At 36.1% G+C, this 20597-nt stretch overlaps 1 protein-coding gene across 3 annotated transcripts in view; it reads left to right on the top strand.

Annotated features, from left to right (window-relative positions):
- Positions 1–20597, top strand: part of LOC127970552 (collagen alpha-1(XIX) chain) — a 130019-nt gene that overhangs the window by 20511 nt on the left and 88911 nt on the right. For all 3 annotated transcript variants that reach the window (XR_008156627.1, XM_052573169.1, XM_052573168.1), the window contains 5 exons: positions 14444–14497; positions 16721–16756; positions 18367–18396; positions 19429–19455; positions 19774–19827. Coding sequence is in view for 2 of the 3 variants with exons in the window: in XM_052573169.1 (XP_052429129.1) it covers positions 14444–14497; positions 16721–16756; positions 18367–18396; positions 19429–19455; positions 19774–19827 (201 nt within the window). In the remaining variant the exon portion in view is untranslated. The remainder of the gene's footprint in view (positions 1–14443; positions 14498–16720; positions 16757–18366; positions 18397–19428; positions 19456–19773; positions 19828–20597) is intronic.

Raw genomic sequence — 20597 nt, 5'->3', positions numbered from 1 at the left:
TGTGTTAGTTTGCATTTGTTCATTCGTTTTTATTAATTTATTTTACTTTGTATATTAGTTTATTATGTTGATGTATTTATTTATTTGTGTTTATATTGTAATCGGTCTCTGCTCAAGACAACATCCCAAAACCAAGACACCCTCAGAGTATCCCTGCTAGTAGACTTGCAGTGGTTTTACTCTATTAACCTTGACTCTAATGTTCTCAGGCACGTCAAACAAGGTTGCTGCGGGTCTTCAGCTTGTAGCCTCCCAATTATCGAGTAATATTATCCAGCTCTGCAGCTGCTGACCAGTGTGTTACAAAGAGCCCTGGACAGCTGTAACGGTGCTGCGGGAGTTCAGAGCACTAGACCTCAAAATCCACTACTTAATGTGTCAATACGGGATTGTCCACCAACATGCCCATCTGCCATGTCTTCTCCAGGGGGATTCAGGAAAAGACAGACTGGCCGTTGCACCAGGAGAGAGAAGGCATGGCATTTTGAGTGGCATCGCTATGATATGAATATGTAAACGGAGGCTTTGAGCTGTATCTTGCTGTAAGATTGATGCCACACTAACAGATTTGTTGTGTCTTCATGGGTAATAAAAGGTCCACAGTCTGCAAACGGCACTGTTAGACTTTTAGCATAACATGTGGGGTGTCATAAACACATTTTAGGAGGATAGCTGCAGAAATTGTGAAGGCATTCCTGTGAATTTTACTGTGCTGTGTGACAGGTGGTAAATGAAGCCCGATGTTTCTCTGCAGATGTTATGAAGATCTTTCATGAATAACTTTGGTAGTGCAAAACAAGGGAGACAAAATCTTTTGAAAGTAATATCTCTAGAAGTGGAAGTAATCTGTTTGATCACTTCTCTTTTTCTGTTTTTCACTACCAAAATTAGTGGACTACCTACCTAGACAGTATTTTAATGCATCATATTCTTGTCAGTGCTGCAAAAATACTTTATTTTGACAAGTATTGTTTGCTTATGGCAATTCCAGTTTGCATTGGAAAAGCTTGGTGAAAAAAAAAAATCTTACGGTGGAAAATGGGAGCAAAATTTTGATTTTATACTTATTTGTAAATTGTGGTGTCTTCAAAAATGCCTTGTTAAAAAAAAATATAACTGCCATCAAGATGATGGCAGACTCATTAAGAACTCACTAAGGCTGATTATTATTATTATTATTAATAATATTTAAAATAGCTGTTTTCCATTTGAATGTTTTGAATGTAATTTATTTCTGTGATGGCAAAAATGAATTTTCAAAAAAAATAAAAATAAAAAAATATAAATATATAAATAAATATTATATTTTTTCTTTTTTTTACAGTGATATTTTTTTCAGGATTCTTTGAATAGATACAATATATTTTGTAACATAATATCTTTATTTCTGTGATGGCAAAAATGAACCATAATTAATCTAATATGCTGATTTGGTGCTGATTTGAATAAATATACTTTATACTTATTTTGTAACATCATAAATATCTTTACAGTCACTTTCAAACAATTAAATGCATCCTTGCTGAATAAAAATATTATCAAAAAAAAAAAAAAAAAAACATTTTCCGACTGAAACCTTTTGAATAATAGTATAAAATAGTTTTACCATATTTTTTATTTTATTTTATTTGTTAGAAAGTTTTATGCATTTAGAATAAACTGAAAAATACACAAATTTCACTCAGAAATTGATAGTATTGATTATTTGGTTTCACAAATAATTACTCAAAATAGAAATGTTAAATTGAAAACGAAAGTTTTTAGGAGAAAGACTAAAATAGTATCTTATCAAATGTTCTAAATTTTTCACAACTCTGAAAAAATCTTTTTAAAGTGTAAAAGTTGCAAAAAAAAGGATTGTGGGGGTTTTGAAGTTATAAACAAATGATTATTAGAGCATGTTTTATGAGAATGTTTATTTAATTCAGTATGTTACTACTTTGCAATTATTTGTGAAATTGCATATCTGCCATCAAACTCTACACCAATCTCTAAAGTCAAAAGTGTGGTGAGTGGAGTTAAATAATTGCCTATGTACAGTCTACTAAATCAGTCATTTATGAGTTAATATTTAAGTAAAACATAGACATGGTACAGTGAGGCAGCTAGGTTTTGAAACCAAGCTGAAGTGTCCATTGAGAGACTCACATAAAGTTAAGCAGGTTTTAAAAGCTTTTAATAGCTTTGCAGCAGAGGGGACACATATTCCAGACTTTTATTGCTGTTGTAAATTTTAAGACATCTCTGTAGAGAAAATTAGCTCATGAACCTCGTTTATGATAGACATCATTACCTAATTATGCTAATACAAATCTTCTCCGTTTCAGACTTGTAAATCTCAAGCAACAATTTACACATCGTTATCAATCACTAATAAACAGTAAGAGCAGTGTTTGTCAGATATGGCCACAGCATTTGGTGTTTTCTGCTGGAAATGAAGTCAGTCGTCTTTTCCTCAGGGTGCCAGGGATTTAGCCGGCTCTCCTGATCTAGATGTTTTTTCTGACAGCAAGGTAAGTCTGTGTGAATGAATGCTGTTTTATAAATTGTTGAGGAGAGTATAGGTAGTCTAGAAGACTTTGAATAGCATCTTACAACTAGTAAGTGGTTTCCAAATAGTTTCTGAAATGGTTCTTCACATATAGCTCACTTCACAATGCTGCTCTGTTCTGTTTGAGGAGGCATTTTGTGAAAGCATGTTTGTTTGTTTTTTTTGTCTGCCAGTGGATCTTCACCAGATGCATATAATCTGCTAGAAAGGTTTATTTTACCCTGTGGTGTCTTGAGAGAACTGAAATCAGATTACTGCGATGGGATCTTTTCCATCAGTCAGTTGGGATTAGATGCTGACAGACCACAGGGGACAAAGTGTGCAGATTCGTGGCTTCACATGCTTTGTATCGAATTGAGCGGTTCACTTCTGGGGTCTTAATCGGAGAGTTGCTTTATGGAAGAAAAAAGGCTTTGATTGAAGGGAATCACTTACTGGAACTGCTGTAGCTGCTGGAGATGGCCTGTACAGTTCTTGTGAAGTTCAAGAAGACTCTGACTGAGTTTAGGCTGGCAAAAAATGAAGGTCCTAAATTGTGGCCTTTTGTTCACTACAAATAATTTATTATTTGCAGGGCAACACTGTATTGAAATTTCTATTGAGTTTGAATTTAATGTTTTCAGATTATTTCAGACTTTGAACTGTGTTTTGTACATTTTTATATTAAAAAGTGTTTGATTAGACCGTAGGTATGCATTAATCAGAATAATTACATGTGCAATATTTGAGACCACATCTAAACTGTTAAACATGCACATTTAATTGTGGCATAAAATATACATTTAGAATTTTGTTTACTGTATTATTAATAATAATAATCATAAAAACAAAAAATAAATTGAGGAATTGATCATTTCCTGGCTGAAAATGACCTTTTCCGTTATGTTTATGGTATTTTTTCAACTCTAAAACACAACTCAAAGAATAAATATGTCATTCAAAATACAGCTTAAACACCAGTGAAAAACAAATACAGACAATAACGTTAAGTAAAAGTCATATTTTTCATGTTTTATTTTTTTTCACTTTAAGATTTCATAAACTTGGCTAAAAAGCCCTGAATTCTCTTCCATTTTGCTGCAGACTTTCAAAACCATGACCATGGCATTGTAAGCTTCAGTCTCTCTCAATCCCACTTATTTTACAAATTTATGCAGATCCAAAACTTAAAATTCAAGCTTTCCTTTAACTTTAACATTGTTCTTTTATTGTCTTGCAAGCACTGGGCAATTTCCTTCCTCAAAAGTGAGTCTAGTTTATTTTCCTTCTGGTGAAGGGGTAAACCTGGCCTGATGGGAAGGCAGAGCATTGCAGGTGGAGAGGTAAACAGCTTCAGTTTATCACCTTGAGCGCTATGAGAATTCACATTCTGATTCCCATTTCGCGCTATTAATATTTGATTTAGCTGCAAAGTCACGGCTATAGTGGAGTCTAGGTTCATGCTGTCAGTACTTCTAAAAAGCAAACTCTTTCTTTTCTCCCCCGTTCTCTTCTCTCCTACGTTAAAAGCAAATAAACAAACACATTTGCATAAACTTGCTGTGGCTTGGAAACCAATGCAGCTCTGTTAGGAGTTTGCTGTGAACTGCATCATATGTAGATAAAATCCCTTTATGCAGATGGGCAATTTAACATGCTATAATTAAGAATATCCAAATCATAATCATCTCACCATGATCAGACCAAAGAGAACCAAAACTGACTTGTAGACAGAAAGAGTTTATTTGGCCCCTGGAGAGCATGGGGTGGCACTTTGTGCATCACAGAGAGTGAACTGTAATTATGAGCTGATGCAGAACCAATAAAACAGTTTAATTGAATCTCATTAGGGAACAATAGGCTGTTTAAGTAAACATGTAAACAGGGTACAGGCCTACAGTAAAGAACCAGAATTATCCCCTGTGAACTAGATGTTTGCTAGAACCATTACAAGTTGAGCTGTAACATATAACATATGGTGTGTTGTTGGAAACATGATTTTAAATTTGTTATTAATGAGAAGAAATACATTTCTATTAACCACACAGAGTTGTAAATAAAAGATTGTTGGTCTAGGTTTTACAAGAAAATATTATTACAGTCTTTCTACTTCAAAATTACACTTTTAATTCAATGTGTTTACTTGCTGTTTCTTTGTAAACGTGAAATTGTGAAACTTAAAAAAAAATGTTTTATTGGAATTGCATTTCTTTGTATGCTCTAATTTTATAGTTATAGTATATTTATACTCCAATTCTGATGTCCATATATTATGGATATAAAATTACCTGAAAACATTTTGGTCAAGATTTTGTGATGCAATATGGTGCAATTTGAACTATTGATGTTACAAAAATTTTATATTTAGAATATCAAAGTATAAAATGCAGAATTGGGGTCCGTCCACGCAGAACATGTTTATCTATTCTAATGCACTAATTTTCCATTGTTTTACTATCTAAAGACATGCTAAACAGTTGTGTATAACTGCTGCGCTCACGTTTTGTGTCTATTGCAGTGTCACATTTTTGAGAAGCCATGTCAACTTAAGTATTTTTAACTTTTACAAACGTCGCTGCTTATCAATGTCGGTTCCAAAGCAGTGGACCAATTAAAACACTCTGGAGGCAGGGCAAGCCTTACAAGCTTTTGTTTCCAGTAGCAACTGTTTTATTTGATGGAAACATTCTGTGCTGCCCACTTTTCAAAGCCATTTCTGAGCACTGCATCTTGCGCTTTTAGATGCAAAGATGAGTTCTGTACAAATTGATGCAAATTATGATTTTCAAATTTATGAATTTCAATTTTAAAATTCAATTTTGGCGTCCTAAATTCATACTCCTAGATTGAAGGGCAGCCAGGTATCACATTCTTTCGTCCCATCCCTGTAATGAACAGTTAGATCCTTCCACTGGCAGTTTGTAAAGCTGCATTGTTTGTTACACGGCACCGAGGGACCAGAGACCAAATAGTTTGGATTGGATCTCCAATGAATCAAACGTAACTGAGAGTTGCCGTGACATGTTGTAGAAACCAGATGCTCAGCAAGGTGCACATATTCTCAGCCATTCTCATTGCTGTCACATATTAGCGTCTTCTGAGGTCCGACACGCAGCTGTCAGCCTCACCTGCTAGACCATTAAGCACATCTGATCCTTTAGTACATGCCTGAACATCTATTTCAATTGTAAGTTCACAGAATACACTGTTGTCCTGTATTTTTTAGAATGAAGCAAAGAAGGCTATAAGAATAAAAACTATCAAATGTGGGTATTTTATATTGAAGTTTATATTGCTTTGTTTTGACAGATCTGAGCACTGCATGTGAGTTTTGAAGTCTTATAGGGGACATATCTTATTTTTCATCATCCAAAGACTCCAGGCTATGCTGATGATTTTGTTTATTCAATTTTTTAAATAATTAAATTTAGTTTAATAGAAACAAGTTCTTGAAGGAATACTTACAACAATTTTTTTTCTTCTTTTTTGTTAAATATTTTAAGACTTCAACACTTGAGAATTGGATTAGCAAACTTTGTAGGTTTATAATTCCCCCCCCCCCCCCCACCCTTTTTCCTGAGCTTTTCTTTTGGACATTGTAGGCCTATATTTAATTCAATTTAATTTATTTATTTATTTTTGTGGAAAATGTGTGCAGAAGTGTCAGCATGACACCGAAGTACAGGTGCAATCCTATATTTGATGAAAAGATGAACTCACTGAATCATTAATGTGCTGATAAAACAATAACACGTAATGCATTCTCGTTTTCCACAGACATTTACTGCAGGATATAAATACAAATATCATACCTAGTGCTTTTTGAAAAGGGGTTATGGTTTCTTCTCCATTGTACTGTATGATTTCTTGTTTTTGTTTTTTTCCCCATTTATAATTTTATTTCTATACAAGTGTATATAGTTCAGGACGGAGCACATTGCTTTTATAATACTTGCATATGTCTGTTTTTGTTTTGTTTTGGACAACTTGTGTGTAAAATGGATCAAATTAGAAACTTTAAATGGTTGTCATCTTTTATTTTGGAGACTGTCAGTTTTTTTTTCTCTCCAGCCAGGGACATTGGCAAGGGTACAGTGGCCCCATCCTTGATTATACTGCTGTGGTGACAGGCAGTTTTACAGCTCGTCTGATAGATTTAGCTGTACGTTTGGGGGGGTATTTAGACTGAACAGCCTCCCATGTCATTCAGCTGGCCATCAAAGCGTCTCAGAAACACCCATTGTGGCCAATTCTGATATGAAAATAAACTTCTTTTTTTTTTTGCCAGTCTGCTGTTCTCTGCTGTTCTAATGTAATGGTGGGAAGAGATTTTAGCTGACTGTAAGCAAGAACTTTCTGATTTCTGCTTCAGTACAAAAAAATGGTTGAATGTATAGATTATCAGATCTGGTTTACATTTTTCTCATGATGAAAGTATGTAGCTTACTTTAGGGGGCCCTTCTAGTTTGGAGGTTGTTTATCTATAATGCAATGTAGAAATGAGGCAGCAATTGGTAGAGGTCGCTGTTGTTGGTCAGCCATTGTGATCCATTATTCTTTCTTCCGCTGTTTGTTAACTTTTTGTATTAAATTATTATACCTATTCAAGTACTAAACATTTACATGCGTGAAGTGTTTTCTGTTGTTTTCATTGTTTTTGTTTTTTTTTAAATCAGAGTTCAGCATTTTTAAATGACTATGTATATAAAATCTAAAAATGCATCTTAGCACCCTGCAGTCTGTTCTACTGTGCTCCGTCTGTTTTTATTTATTTATTTGACTTTATGACAAATAGCTGTTCAAAGATAGAGTTTGGCTTATATGGAGATGGTTTGGGTTGCAATATGCTAATTTCTAGCTGCATGCATGCACTCAGTTATCCAAAATCCACATTCATCAATATTAGAATGAGGGTATTTATGTGCATGCGTAAAACAAACACAAACAAATTCATGCACAGTATTTGCACACTTGGTTTGAATCTGCTGTACATAATTATTAGTCTTATTAATGAAGTCAGCTTGCATTTGTGAGTTAACAGTCCTTTATCTTTGTAAATACATTCATATTTTTTTCCCTAGAAATGCTTTATGGCAGATGCAACCTACTCCGCTTCGCTTACTAGACAATGAAAATAGACATCTATCATCGCTTCTTAGTTCACAGCTGTGAGATGAGCATTTTGTGCCAGTTTTTTTATACGGTTTGAGAAATCTGGGCAGAGGCGTGTATTCGGTGTAGTGGCATTTACATGACGTCAGTTTGAGAGTTGCAATTGTTTAAGAATGTGAGTGTGCAATATCAGATATGAGAGACAAAGAATACTTTGACATTTCCTTGGGAAAATCCTTACTGCAATGAATGGCTATTTCATAAACATGATGGGCAGATGAATTGTAGATAGCATCGGCTGAGACTTTTGAATTACTTCCTCTGAAAAAGGCGTGCTTGAGTGGATACGCAAAACAGATAAATTTTCAACAAAGCCACCGTCAACTGCTCTTTGAAAATCTGCTGCATTTTCTTAACATAATAGAGGCATTTTCCAAACTTCCCTCATTAAATATGATTGCCCTTGATGTTGAAAAGTCAGAACTTTCCAGTTTCCATTCTTACCTTAACTATAAAGTGCTTTCAAATCACACACTAATTGAGCTGTGGCCTTGTTTTGTACAGTATGTTGATTGCAGACAGCCAGACCACTAATGTTCATGGGCACTGATTTTGTTGCATCTGCATGTAGATAGCTGTTGAACTTTCCCAGTGTTAAAACACACACAAGCACAGCTGGTGCAAACAGATATAGGATACACAATACGCTATGTTCATATACTGTATAGAACATGAAACTTTATGAATATTATGATTCAGATACCTTTAACTTTAACTATATAATTGGGTTCAAAACCTTTTCAATAATTTATGTGCAGTGCAATTTGAAGCATATTTTTATAGTTTTATGTTGATTGCTGTCTTGGAGTGTCCTTTATGATTATAACTGCTATACTTCAACTATTATTAAATAATTTTGTAGATAACATCTGGACCACACCAGTCTTAAATGTACATTTTTGAAAATTTTGATTTATATATCATCTGAAAACTGAATAAATAAGCTTTCCATTGTTAGGACTGGAAACATTTTGGCCGAGATACAGCTATTTGAAAATCTAAGGGTGCAAAAAAAACATCTAAATACTGAGGAAAATCACATTTGAAGTTATCCAAATGAATTTCTTAGCAATGTAAATTACTAATCAAAAATTCAGTTTTGATATATTTACGGTAGGAAATTTACACATTATTTTCATGGAACATGATCTTTACTCAATATCCTAATGATTTTTGGCATATAAGAAAAATCTATAATTTTGACCTGTACAATGTTTTCTTTGGCTTTTGCTAAAAATATATCCCAGTGACTTAAGACTGGTTTTGTGGTCCATGGTCACATATAGTCAAACAAGCCTACCTAAAACAGCCTGTTCTAACACGTCTATGTCACAGTGTGGGAAGATTTGCATAACGCTGCCCAAATGTTCACGCAAAGAAAGGCGGTGTAACTTTTTTTATTTTTGCTGTTGCCGCCGCTGCCATGTCGTGGAGACGCTATGCGTTTAGTTTTGAAAGCGAAACTACTTTGTTACTTTGTTCTTCCAAAAGAAGACACAACTAGAAATCAGTGGTTTAGTTGTATTTAAAACACTGTTCCAGAACTGTTCAACCCAAATATTCAGATGTGTGCAATGCATTTAACAGACGACGAGGACTATATCCTGTGAGAGTAGCCTACAATTCCGGTGTCTGATTCTATAAAGTGGGGCAATTCCAACTTTGCAAGGACAGTCTGGTGCTTCTGACTCACAGCCTGTAAGTACGTTTGCTTATTTAAAGAATTTGCCAGTGATGATTCAAACATGAATTTGGAGCAATGCAGAGCAGTGTTTATTTGAATTTTCTCCGATCACAAATGAAGACATGGTTTTATGTTTGCACAGCGCGATACACAACCCAGTGCGTAAAAAGACAGTGTAAGTCATTATAATCAGTAATTATGTCCCCACTGGATGCTACAAATGCCTCGTTTGTAATGAGTTTTATTGGCTTTGTCTGGTCGTGCCATGACACATCATCTGATTATGTTAAGGGAGTGTAACATTTGTCACACGCTTGAGGCATTAAGCCAATCATAACGCACTGGATAGCTGGTCAATCAGTGTTGCTTTTCAGAACAATGAGCTTTGTAAAAATCAACGTGTTTCAGAAATGCTGGGCAGAGAGGTGAAACAATGTACATTGTGTGTGTGTGTGTTTTTTTTTTTTTCTTTTTTTACCTTAAACTGCATAAACCTATTGCATTACACCAAATACACAAAATAATGTTATTTTTAGCAACATCATATGACCCCTTTAACAACTGATTGATGCACATCAGATAAAAAAAAAGTTTTGGACAGGAATTTTTTCCCTTAATAAATTAAATCATTATTTCAAAACTGCATTTTGTAAAACAGCTTATCTTTTTGCAAAATAAATATTTTTGTTGATCTGACTCATTCAGTCTTATGTGCAAAAAAAAAAAAAAAAAACAGGAAGGGGCAAACACATTTTCACACATCTATCTGTGTGTCTGTCTCTATATATAATGCATATTGCCTGTTTATTAGTACTTATAAAGCACATATTAATGCCTTATTCAGCTTGACCATATTTTAGCAGCAAATAGTGATCTTAAAATCAAGTGTGACCGTACATGTAGTCAAACTTTATTTTAAGATCTTTATTCTCACTAATTCTTACTATTAATGGCAACTTTTGCCTCTTAAACTGGTAATGTACTGCAAAAAAATGGTCAAGCAGAACCTTTTTAAACATTCATTTCAAATCTATAATTGTTCAAATGAGTCACAGAGTGAGTCGTTTAAATTATTCATACTGCTAAAGTGTGTATTTAAAACTGAATTGTGAGTCTTTTTGATTTAAAAAGAACTAGTTCATATGAATCATCCGTTTGTGAATCAAACTAGTTTTGTAGAATGATTGTTGTTGTCTACAAGAGGCGAGGATACTGCACATGAAATATTGATCTGATTCTTCTAATGATCTAATAAATTGTTTGTTTATTGTTTTGGTAGTATTTTGTTGCACCCAGTCTTTTTGTCTCATCACATTTAGACTGCAAGGCCACAACTCTGGTAGAATGTCACCTTCTTTTGCCACGGTGCTGTAGATTCAATGTGTGTTTTGATACTGTGTATCTTTACTCTGATTGCAAGGGTGAAAGACAGAAGCTGGAGAGCCATTCCTGTGGGATAACCTAGGAAAGATGTAAGAATTTGATTAATCTACTGTACCTCTAGACACATGGCATTATTCACAGAGAGTCACCACCCTGAGTCAGTTCGTCCTAATGGCTGACTAATTTAAGTCTTTTAAAGTCAATACCTGATATCTGATACCCACAGGGGTTACATGAGAATACTTCGAATGGAATGTGCATGACGCCGTGTATCACTTGTCTATTGGGGCGCTCAGAGCATTACATGGCATGTTAGTTACACTATCCTTCAGAATATGACAGGTTACGTGTAGCGCTAATTTAGATGTCCTGAGCTATGAAAAGATGCAAATTTGTTTTTCCAATACATGATTAGCAGAAGAAAGAATTTTTCATGTGACATACGTACAATTTTTATTTGAAATCTAGAGTTCAGTGATATTTATGATTCTATTATGAAATTTCAGTGGTAATGGTGAAGCAGCTTAGCATGTTTTCCTAACTGAAAGTTTGATTCAGATAGTATCATCCTGAGCTCTACTACTTCAAACGTTTGTGGCAATGAATCGCTGAGCAAGTGGAAACTCACAAAAAGCATTTCCTGGCGTAACCCCCTTGGCATTTGTGGCCAGCGCTTGAGATATCTCTGTTACTCCACTGGATCTTGTTCCAAAGGTCTTTGAAGGCCTGCCATTCAGCATATCAACAGTTCTCTCTGCTTAAAACCTGCATACCTCTGAGATGGGCTGTGTTCATTTTAGTAAAATTTTTATCTCAACCAGCAGCTGAAAAAATGGAATCGGTTGCTGCACACTAAATGTGTATTTGAGGTGTTGTAGGATGTTTATTAAACATGTCTTCAAGTATCTGTGTGCTTATATTAGCCAGATTTGCACACTTTTGGATACTTAAGTCATGCTTAATAAAATAATGAATCAACTGGCATCTCCAAACAAATGTATACTAAAGCTTTTCTCAGAACTAACTTATTTTAAACAAATGGTGTCAATGTGAATTTTTGTTTGGTTTTGTTCAATTTTGTTTGGTTTGCTTTGTTTTTGTTTGGTTTCATTCAGATTCATTTATCTGGGTTTGTTTCGTTTTGCTTGGTTTCATCTGGTTTGGTTTCGTTTGACTTTTAGTTTTGTTTGGTTTTGTCTGTTTGTTTTATTTATTTATTTATTTATTTATTTTGTTTTGAGTTGGTGTATGAAGTTTTACATGTGTCCTATCAGAATAACAATATTTCCACTAAATTATAAATCCTTTTTATAATTTGAACCCTGTGGAAGCCTTTATTTTAACCAATTGGTGTCAGTGCATCTTGTTTCATTTCATATAATTTTGTTTTTTACAGGTGTCCTAGCAGTAATCCCAAGGTTTTCAACTTATTGTTTTGGAATTTGAAACCTATGGAAGCCTGTTGCAACCTTAGAAATTGAATTAAAATTTAAATAAGTAAAAAATGTAATGAATGAACAAATTTTACTATGAGGTAGAAACCTGCTTCCATATAATGATCTTTTTGTGAAATGTTTTAATTGTGCTATATTTCTTTTAAAAGAAAATCAAAGCCTCTTGATTTAATATTTAATTTGATGTGGTGATATCCATATATTAAGTGCTGCTACGGTGTCCAAACACTTCTTGGGACCGCTGTGTGTGTGCGCCTCTGTATTGGGAAGTAGCCAGATTGTATTGTGACCTGGCCTGTTCTGCAGCCAGGATGCGCTGTGCAGTACATAATTATCAGGCAAGTGAGCAGAGATCCCTGCGGCATTTTGACCTCACACTGGCATGACGAGACCGAGAGGGACACAGCCCTGATTTTAACCCATCCTTCACCTCCCAGCTTGTGCTGAAACGCCCAGGGCGAGCAGAGGCTAACTATGTAGTCAGTGTCTCCATCCTCACTCCTGAGGTCGGAGCAGCCTGTAGACCTGGAGCTCAAATCAAGTCCCTCTGAAAAGGGCGAATGCAGCTGTTCTTAACTGGGGCTGCTATTGGGGAGGTGGGACAACAAAGGAAATGTGTACTGGTTCCCTCAAGGAGTTATTAGATTGTGCTGAAAGCAGGACGGGAGTGCTCTCTCCAAAGACCCCTCAGAACATCCATCATTTAAGAGCAGTCAAGGTCTTAACTCCATCATACCGTCCCAATGCAAGCTTCCCTTCACCTGCGTTTTCACAGTACTGCAATCCTGATCAAGTGCAGATTCTTACTTGCATCTATCTTCGATAGCCTCAGCCAAAAACTGCGTAGAATGATAGGTGTAGAAAGTAATCTATTTTAATAGTAATTTACTTTCTGTTTTATTCTATTTTGCCTGACCAGGTGGCAGGTGTAAACATGGTCCAAATTAGTAAGCAAGCAACAGTGCTCTCTTGCAGTTTCATTAATCGTTGTTCAGAGTGCAAGTGAATAGGAACTGCTAAAATTACGGTAGCACTTTATTTTACAGTCCTGTTCCTCATGTAGCACCACATACTATGTACTTATTATAGTAATTACAATAACGATGTAATAACTAGGTACTAACCCTGAACCTACCCCTAAACCTAACCCTACCCTATGTAGTTACCCTGTGTTACCAGAACTTTCTTAGATAAATACACTGTAAATACACTATAACTACATGTAAGTACACGTACTGTAAAATAAAGTGCAACCAAAATTACATATCTAAAATATTTTTCAATATATATATTTTTTTATTTAGCCCTCACGATCATAATATTCACAAAAAGGAGTCTCTACGCATCTTATTTGTATTGACCTTGTTTGATGGGGAAGGGTTCCAGATTAGTGTTCTCAAATCCAAGCTGTTAACATAAGAGTAAATTAGTCGCATCTCTATCCATGAACTTGGAGATATTATTAAAAAAGGGCGATCCACTCATCTGGCCCTAATATAATTCAGTATTAATAGTCTCACTCGTAAGCTTAACGAAGACAAATTGCTGTATTTTGAGGGCCAGTGTTCCGGTCTCTCTAAGTACCTTCTGACTTATTTCAGAAATCTCTCTCTGTGTAGCTGCCGGTCTTGATGTGTCACCCCTAACAGGAGCTGCTGTGAATTTAGCCTGTCTATACGTGTCAGGGCTCATTTATCAGCCACCTCTGCTCGGCCGGTTTTCCCTTCCTCACCTTCTTGTATTCCTTTTTTCACCCCACCTGTTCTTTCTCTTTTGCTTTGCTGCACTAGCAGTTTTGACTTTGCCTGTGGTTTTGCCTTATCTCCAATCAGAATCCCTCTCACAAAGCCCTGGCAGGCAGGTGATGGGAATCCTAATCCTGGTTCCAGCCGGAAGGCTGGAGAAAACGAGTGTGTGGTTTTGTGTGTGTATTTAAGGTGTGCAATTTGTGCAAATCATTCACTAAAAAGCACAGAAGTGGGAAAACAGATTTGGCATTTAAATGAGTCTCTCTCAACACCTTGAGACACTCATTCTCGCCATCAGTGAGATAAGCCGCTGTGCTTCCCTGACATGATTTTCACTATATGATGGCTGGAGCAGCTCCCTGCTGAATTCCTAACTTGGGGGAAGTCAAACTGATACATTGTCTGCTGACTGGAAAGTTGTCCTGCTAGGATGTTGTGATTAAACTGGCTCTTGTTCTTTGTGTCTCCTCAGGGTTTGAAAGGAGATCCTGGACCTCAAGGCCTACCTGGTCTCAAAGGTGATAAAGTAAGTCGGCCTGCAATTTGATTTCTTGTGCCAACCTTTACAAACTGTAGCACAGAGAGAGATCGAGGCTTAGTCTCTTTGATCTTAGGGATGTTTTTCAGTCAGTGAGCTTTCCATAATTTTTCTATACAGTGTATATAGAAACCCACAGATGTCTATATATGCGAATTATGCTTGTCTGAACATTTTCAAGGTTCTTTTATTTTTATCATTTTAAAGTTTGAAAATGTCACTGCTAAACTTTAAACTTTCTAGAACTCTAAAAATATTTTCCCCATCTCAGGCCCAAGTAATGACTACCAGAGACTCCTCCTGACCAATATTCAGATTAGCGGTCAACGGATATTGCTTTCTCAGTAGCAGATTCTGCAGCCAATCCGATCAAAAATATGTTGTGACAGCCTTGCAAAATGTCAGTAGTTATATGTTCGAGCTCAAATATGACGTCAGAAAGGTCAAACTACAGAATTTAAAGAGGAAATGTCTGCATGGTAGGGTTGAACAGAAAATGATGAGGGACGCACATGAGTTTTGCAGTTTATAAGAAGCTGCATGAAACACTTTCAGGGAAAAAAGAACATATTGAAATGATATTTTAACTTAAATATTTGTCAATTCTGATTATATATAATCAGTTAAAATGTATTGGCAAATGGGATGTTTATTAGTTGATTATTCTGAGTAAAAAAAGTTACACTAAGGTCAAAAAATCTGGGGCCTTTATGATTTTTTTTTATTATTATTAAATTTCTCAGTATTTCAAGATAAAAATTTCAAATGTGTTTCTAATAATAATGTGTAGTTTAATTTCCTGTCGATTTATATCAGTAGTGATCACTGTGGACATAAGTTGGGGCACAGATGACACATTTTCATCAGAATGACAAATCCAGAGATGCGCGTTTCAAAACGCCTTTCCCCAAACACTTTCATTTTAAGTGCATCAATGTACCGTAAACATCATTTTTGTTTGTTTTCATAAACATATTATTTGCTGTGGTAATAGACCCCGGATGCTGTTGGTAGAACACAGGTCGCATTTTATCTGGAAGTTTCCTTTAAAATGCCTCCCAGAGTTTCCAGCTCACATGTGACTTCAATGAAAAAGAATGTAGAATAGAGCTTCCTGCACTGATATCTGCTTCCCCAACCGCCCGTGCACACACGCGTTCACACACAGACCACTGTGGGACTGCTTTCCAAACAACAGAGCAATGTTATTCGCGAATTAGCTTCCATATTACCCCTTGTCTTTTACAGTTTGTGGTTTCTTTGTGTGCCTGCATGCACACGTAATTGTCAATGCAGTGTTTTCAAGCCTTGAAGTTCTAATGAGCTCCTCTGCGTTAGAGCAGAGAATAACCAGCTTCTTTTCATCTCATCTCCCAGCCAGACAGAGGGAGGGAGGAAAACCGTTAGTTCGGATTGAAACTGACAGTTGGGAAAGACACGTCACGCTCTTCAAACATAGAATGACTCGGAATATCTTCAAACGGGGCAGCTTTAGGTGTTCACAACTTCATATTTCTGCGAACTTTGATGTGGAGTTTCTGTGGATTTAAATTGAATTTGAGGAAGGCTCTGCGTGTTTTTGTCAAGGGTTTTGACTTAAAATGATGTCTCCGCTCGCATTTCATAACCTTGAATATATTAAAGTCCTTCATTTAATAGCAGATAAGCACAGATATAGGAACAGCCCAGTCATTGTATTATTATATATCTTTTTTTTTTCAGGTATGTCTCTCAGAACTATTCTTAAAGGAATCGTTTTCCTGACAATGAACATTTTGTCGTTCCAAACCTGTATGGCTTTCTTTCTTCTGAGGAACACTGAAGGAGGCCTTTCTATAAAACAGTTAAAATGTAGAACAATATTTGTAACTGAGTGATTAGTTTAGGCAAATGACTGACATTAGGGTTTGCATAATTTCTAAGTATAGCACATCTCTCTGAAATGTTTGATTCTGATTGGTCATTCACAAAAGTGTGTGTGGTCAGATATTTGGATTGAATTGCCACTGAACTGTGTAATAAGTGGGATATTATGATCATTACACCAAAAAGACTATATAAATAGACCGGATTTATAATGTGCCAATGATGTGTTAACTGTACATTACCCTCTACTCATCTCTGGATATTTTAGGAACAAAATGCTGCTGTTTAGATGGTTTGTTTGTATGTGTACAGTAATCACTCCTGAATTTTGTCTTTCTGTTGCAGGGGGAACCAGGTCTGCCAGGTGCAGAAAAACTCTTGGTATGTATCTTACATCATCCTCCAGCAACCCAGCATGTTATTTCCTAGCTCAATGTAAAATTATTTTTAAATCAAACCAATCATGAAGCATGATCTGCATTATTAATGATATGCATTAAGCACTGAAATGAGATTTATGGAGAGTCATTGCTAAGGTTCAAGGAAATGATTAAGACTACTAATTGCTGACATAAAATTGCTCAAGCAGGCTGTAATGATACATACAATCTTTATACAGTAGGAAAGACAGGTAAACAGAGATAATTACTTTTATTAACCTCACCTTCTGCATAATTTGAGTATGGTCACTTTCTCTGATCCAGTCCATTCCTGATGAAGCAAATATATACATTTTTTTTCTTTTTTAACTTACTGGTTTATTCTAAAATAAGTCTGATTAAGTTCAAAAGTAAAAGCAATTAATATATTCAGTTAGGATGAAACTGACTGTAAAGGCATTTATAATAACATTTCAAATAAATTATTTTCTGTTGAGCCTTCTATTCATTCAATTCATTTGCACACAAATATTAAGCAGCATAACTGTTTTCAACGTTGATAATAATCCGAAATGATTCTTGATCACCAATCCTTCATATTAGAATGTTTTTTTTGTTTTTTTTTAAGGATCATGCAACACTGATGACTAGAGTGATGGCTGCTGAAAATTCAGCTTTGAATCAAATGAATAAATTGCTTTTAATAAAAAAATAAAAAGCAAAGAAGGGCCCACACATGCTCAGTCAGGGGCAACCAACAGCAGTGTGGACAGACTGGAGGTTAGATGTGTCCTGCAAGTAGAGAGCTAATATTTCCACACATTATATGAGGGACATGCCCACTACAGCTCATAAGACACCAGAATGGGATGTATGTTCTTTTGTGTGTATGGATATAGTACTGCAGCTCTGGCCATTTATGTGACATAAACATTAAACTAACCCCAGCGGCACTATATCAGGGCATAACGGTTATTTACTCGTGCTAATTTTACATTTTATGAGGACAAGCAGGAATACCAGGGATTCAAACGTGAGAGCCGACGACACGCTTGCCATATCACCACTCCTTCTCGTAGTCGAGCTGTAAATCATGCAAGACAAAAACATCTCACATGCTTTAGCGGCTCAAATTCTTGATCTTTAATCAAATAGCAAATTTGACATTTTAGGTTTTTCGATTGTGTTATGGGTGTTGTAGACATCTGTCACTCTTTTTTTACGACCTCTAACATCACAGGCTGTCTCTCCCCTGTTACATTCTGACAGTTTTAGGAGCCTTTAAAACTCTTGTTCTCTGACTTTCACCGAACACGAGGAGCGAATGGCTATTTTTGCAGCTGTTTCGGAGATGTGTCAGTATTTTCGAGGATGCCAGCTGAAAGACGACTTCACACTGTTTTACTCTGCATCTGAAAGGCTGTGCGTGCATGTGTGTGTGTGTGTGTGTGTCGTGTGTATTTGACGGGTATTGCAGTTTGTCATTTCAATGGGTCATGTACTGTAATGCTAGGTGTTCCTGACCTTTGTTCTAACAGTGTTAACAGCTGTACTTAATTGCTGTCTTTGTTTGATGAAACGTGTGATGATCTGTCTTCTGCTTTCTCTTAGGTTGCGCAGCAAGCTCAAAAAGGGGACCAGGTAAAAACATATTTGAGTTTTGTGTCTTTCAGGAAATAGCAGCGCAGATTTGACAGATTATTTTTCAGAATTGCATTAAAGCTCTTGTTAGGCAGCACTCAGTAATTATGTCCACCTTTTCCTACCATTTATCATGATTCATAGGGAACGCCTGTTGCCTTTTTGTGCAGTGTTTTAATTGAACAGTTAGAAAAAGTCTGCTAATGCTTCTACTGAACGTTCTGCAGCTAATCTAGTCAGAACTGCATAACGTACAGCTAATTATAAGTAATTGTGCAAATGTAATGTAAAAAAAAAAAACTTTTTTTTTTTTTGATCAGTCTCTCCTTTCTAGTTCTAAATCTATTTTCTGAAAGATAGTATGGTTCATGTTCAGGGACAACATTTAAACAAAATGTGCTGAGCATATGATGGCAGTGTGTCATCTGCAGCACTTCAATAAAACCTAACTTTACCTTAAACTCGTTCTGTTACTTTATTGCAATTTAATTAGTGACTTTACACAAGATATTTTTTTTTTTTAATTTACTTCCATTCAAAGGTTTGAGAGATTTCTGTTCATTAAGAAATGATTTCATTCAGCAGGGATGCTCTGTTTTTGTTGTTGTTGTTGTTGTTTTAGTTTTTATCCTTACAAAATATCATGGTTTCCACAAAAATATTAAGCATCTGTTTTTAACATTGATGAAAAATAAATGTTTCTTCAGTATCAAATCAGCATATTAGAATGATTTGTGAAGGACCTTGAGACACTTAAGACTGGTATGGTGACTGCTGGAAATCACAGGAATAAATGACTTTTTTAATGATATTAAAATAAAAAATAATTCACTTGTAAAAACACCGGAATTCTGCTGTTTTTACTGTATTTTCTATCAAAACAATACAGCTTTTATGAGAAACATCTTATGTACCCCAAACTTTTGAATGATAGTGCAAAGATAGATAAGGATAATTAAACTTTAGTCTAAAATCTTTGCTTAAATGAAAATATTCAGACAATCTGTATTTCTTTCTTTCTTTTCTGGGCAGGGTCCCCCAGGAATTCCTGGAGAAAAGGTAATTGCCTCAGCAGCATTTTCATGAATTTATTTAATCTTTTCTTTTTTTTTTTTTTTTTTGGTCTTCCTTATATGAAGTTCACCCATGTGCTGTGAACATGCCTCTGTCTCTCAGCACTTTACTAAGTGCCGGCATGTAAAAGAGCCAGCTGCTTTGTCTTCATATTTAACATCTTGCTTCTGGATGTAATCAAGTTTTTTAAAAGAGCATTAATGACCATGGACAGGTGGAAACCTAGATACAGGATGCACCTGCTGTATTTACTGCAATGCTTTCTGAGAACTGAAACCCTGATCCTTTACCCATCATCCCCAGGGAGACGCTGGCCTGCCGGGTCAAACAGGAGCACCAGGGAAAGAGGGCAAAAGGGTGAGTAAACCGAAGCAGGTCGCCGCCTGTGTGGGCTGGATCCATGTTGCGTATAAGTGTTTGTGTGACGGAGCCATCAGTGAGACGGGCAGCAGCTGGAACAAGAGAAAGATTGGGGAGCTCTGTGTGGGCCTGGTCTCATGGGAATGACTGTGAATATTCAACTGTAAGGTCAATCGTAGACTGACAGTGTGGCCTACCCCATCAGGAAACAATCTCAAGGGTGATTTACTCTTCAGTCGTGACATGCTCGAACGTATTGAGAAAACGATGATGTTTCATTATTGATTTTATCCTTTGTTTCTCATAGCCACCGGCCAAGGGTTAAATTGTTAGTCTGCCTGCGGCATGAAAGCTTTATGTGAAATTTGACTGCCTGCAACAAATTGCAGTTGCGCGTTCCGCTTATTTGAATTACCTAAGCCGCTCAGCCATTTCACTGGAGGCGCGCTAACACCTGTTAACGCAAATGTTATCTCGGCTCCTCGAGTGGTTAATGGTCCTGAATGGCATACAGTTGTTTCTCAACTCCCTTGAATGTGATAAAAAGTATTAAAATGCATGCCACTCAGATGAGGAGAATACTTGTGTCTGCCGCAGGGACTGTAAGAGCAGCATTAAGCCCATTCAACAGAATGAATGAATGAATATTTATTATCCTCCGTAGTGGTGTTCACTGGAGTGTTATCATGACACTGTTGGGTATTTTCAGTTCAGTGATGGATTGAGTGATGCACCGTACCGTAGACATCTGGATTTTGTCCACACTG

Source organism: Carassius gibelio, chromosome B13, assembly GCF_023724105.1.
Source record: "Carassius gibelio isolate Cgi1373 ecotype wild population from Czech Republic chromosome B13, carGib1.2-hapl.c, whole genome shotgun sequence".
NCBI classification, from domain to species: domain Eukaryota; kingdom Metazoa; phylum Chordata; class Actinopteri; order Cypriniformes; family Cyprinidae; genus Carassius; species Carassius gibelio.
Note: the sequence above shows the minus strand (reverse complement) of the source record. Positions and strands in the feature narration are given on the sequence as shown.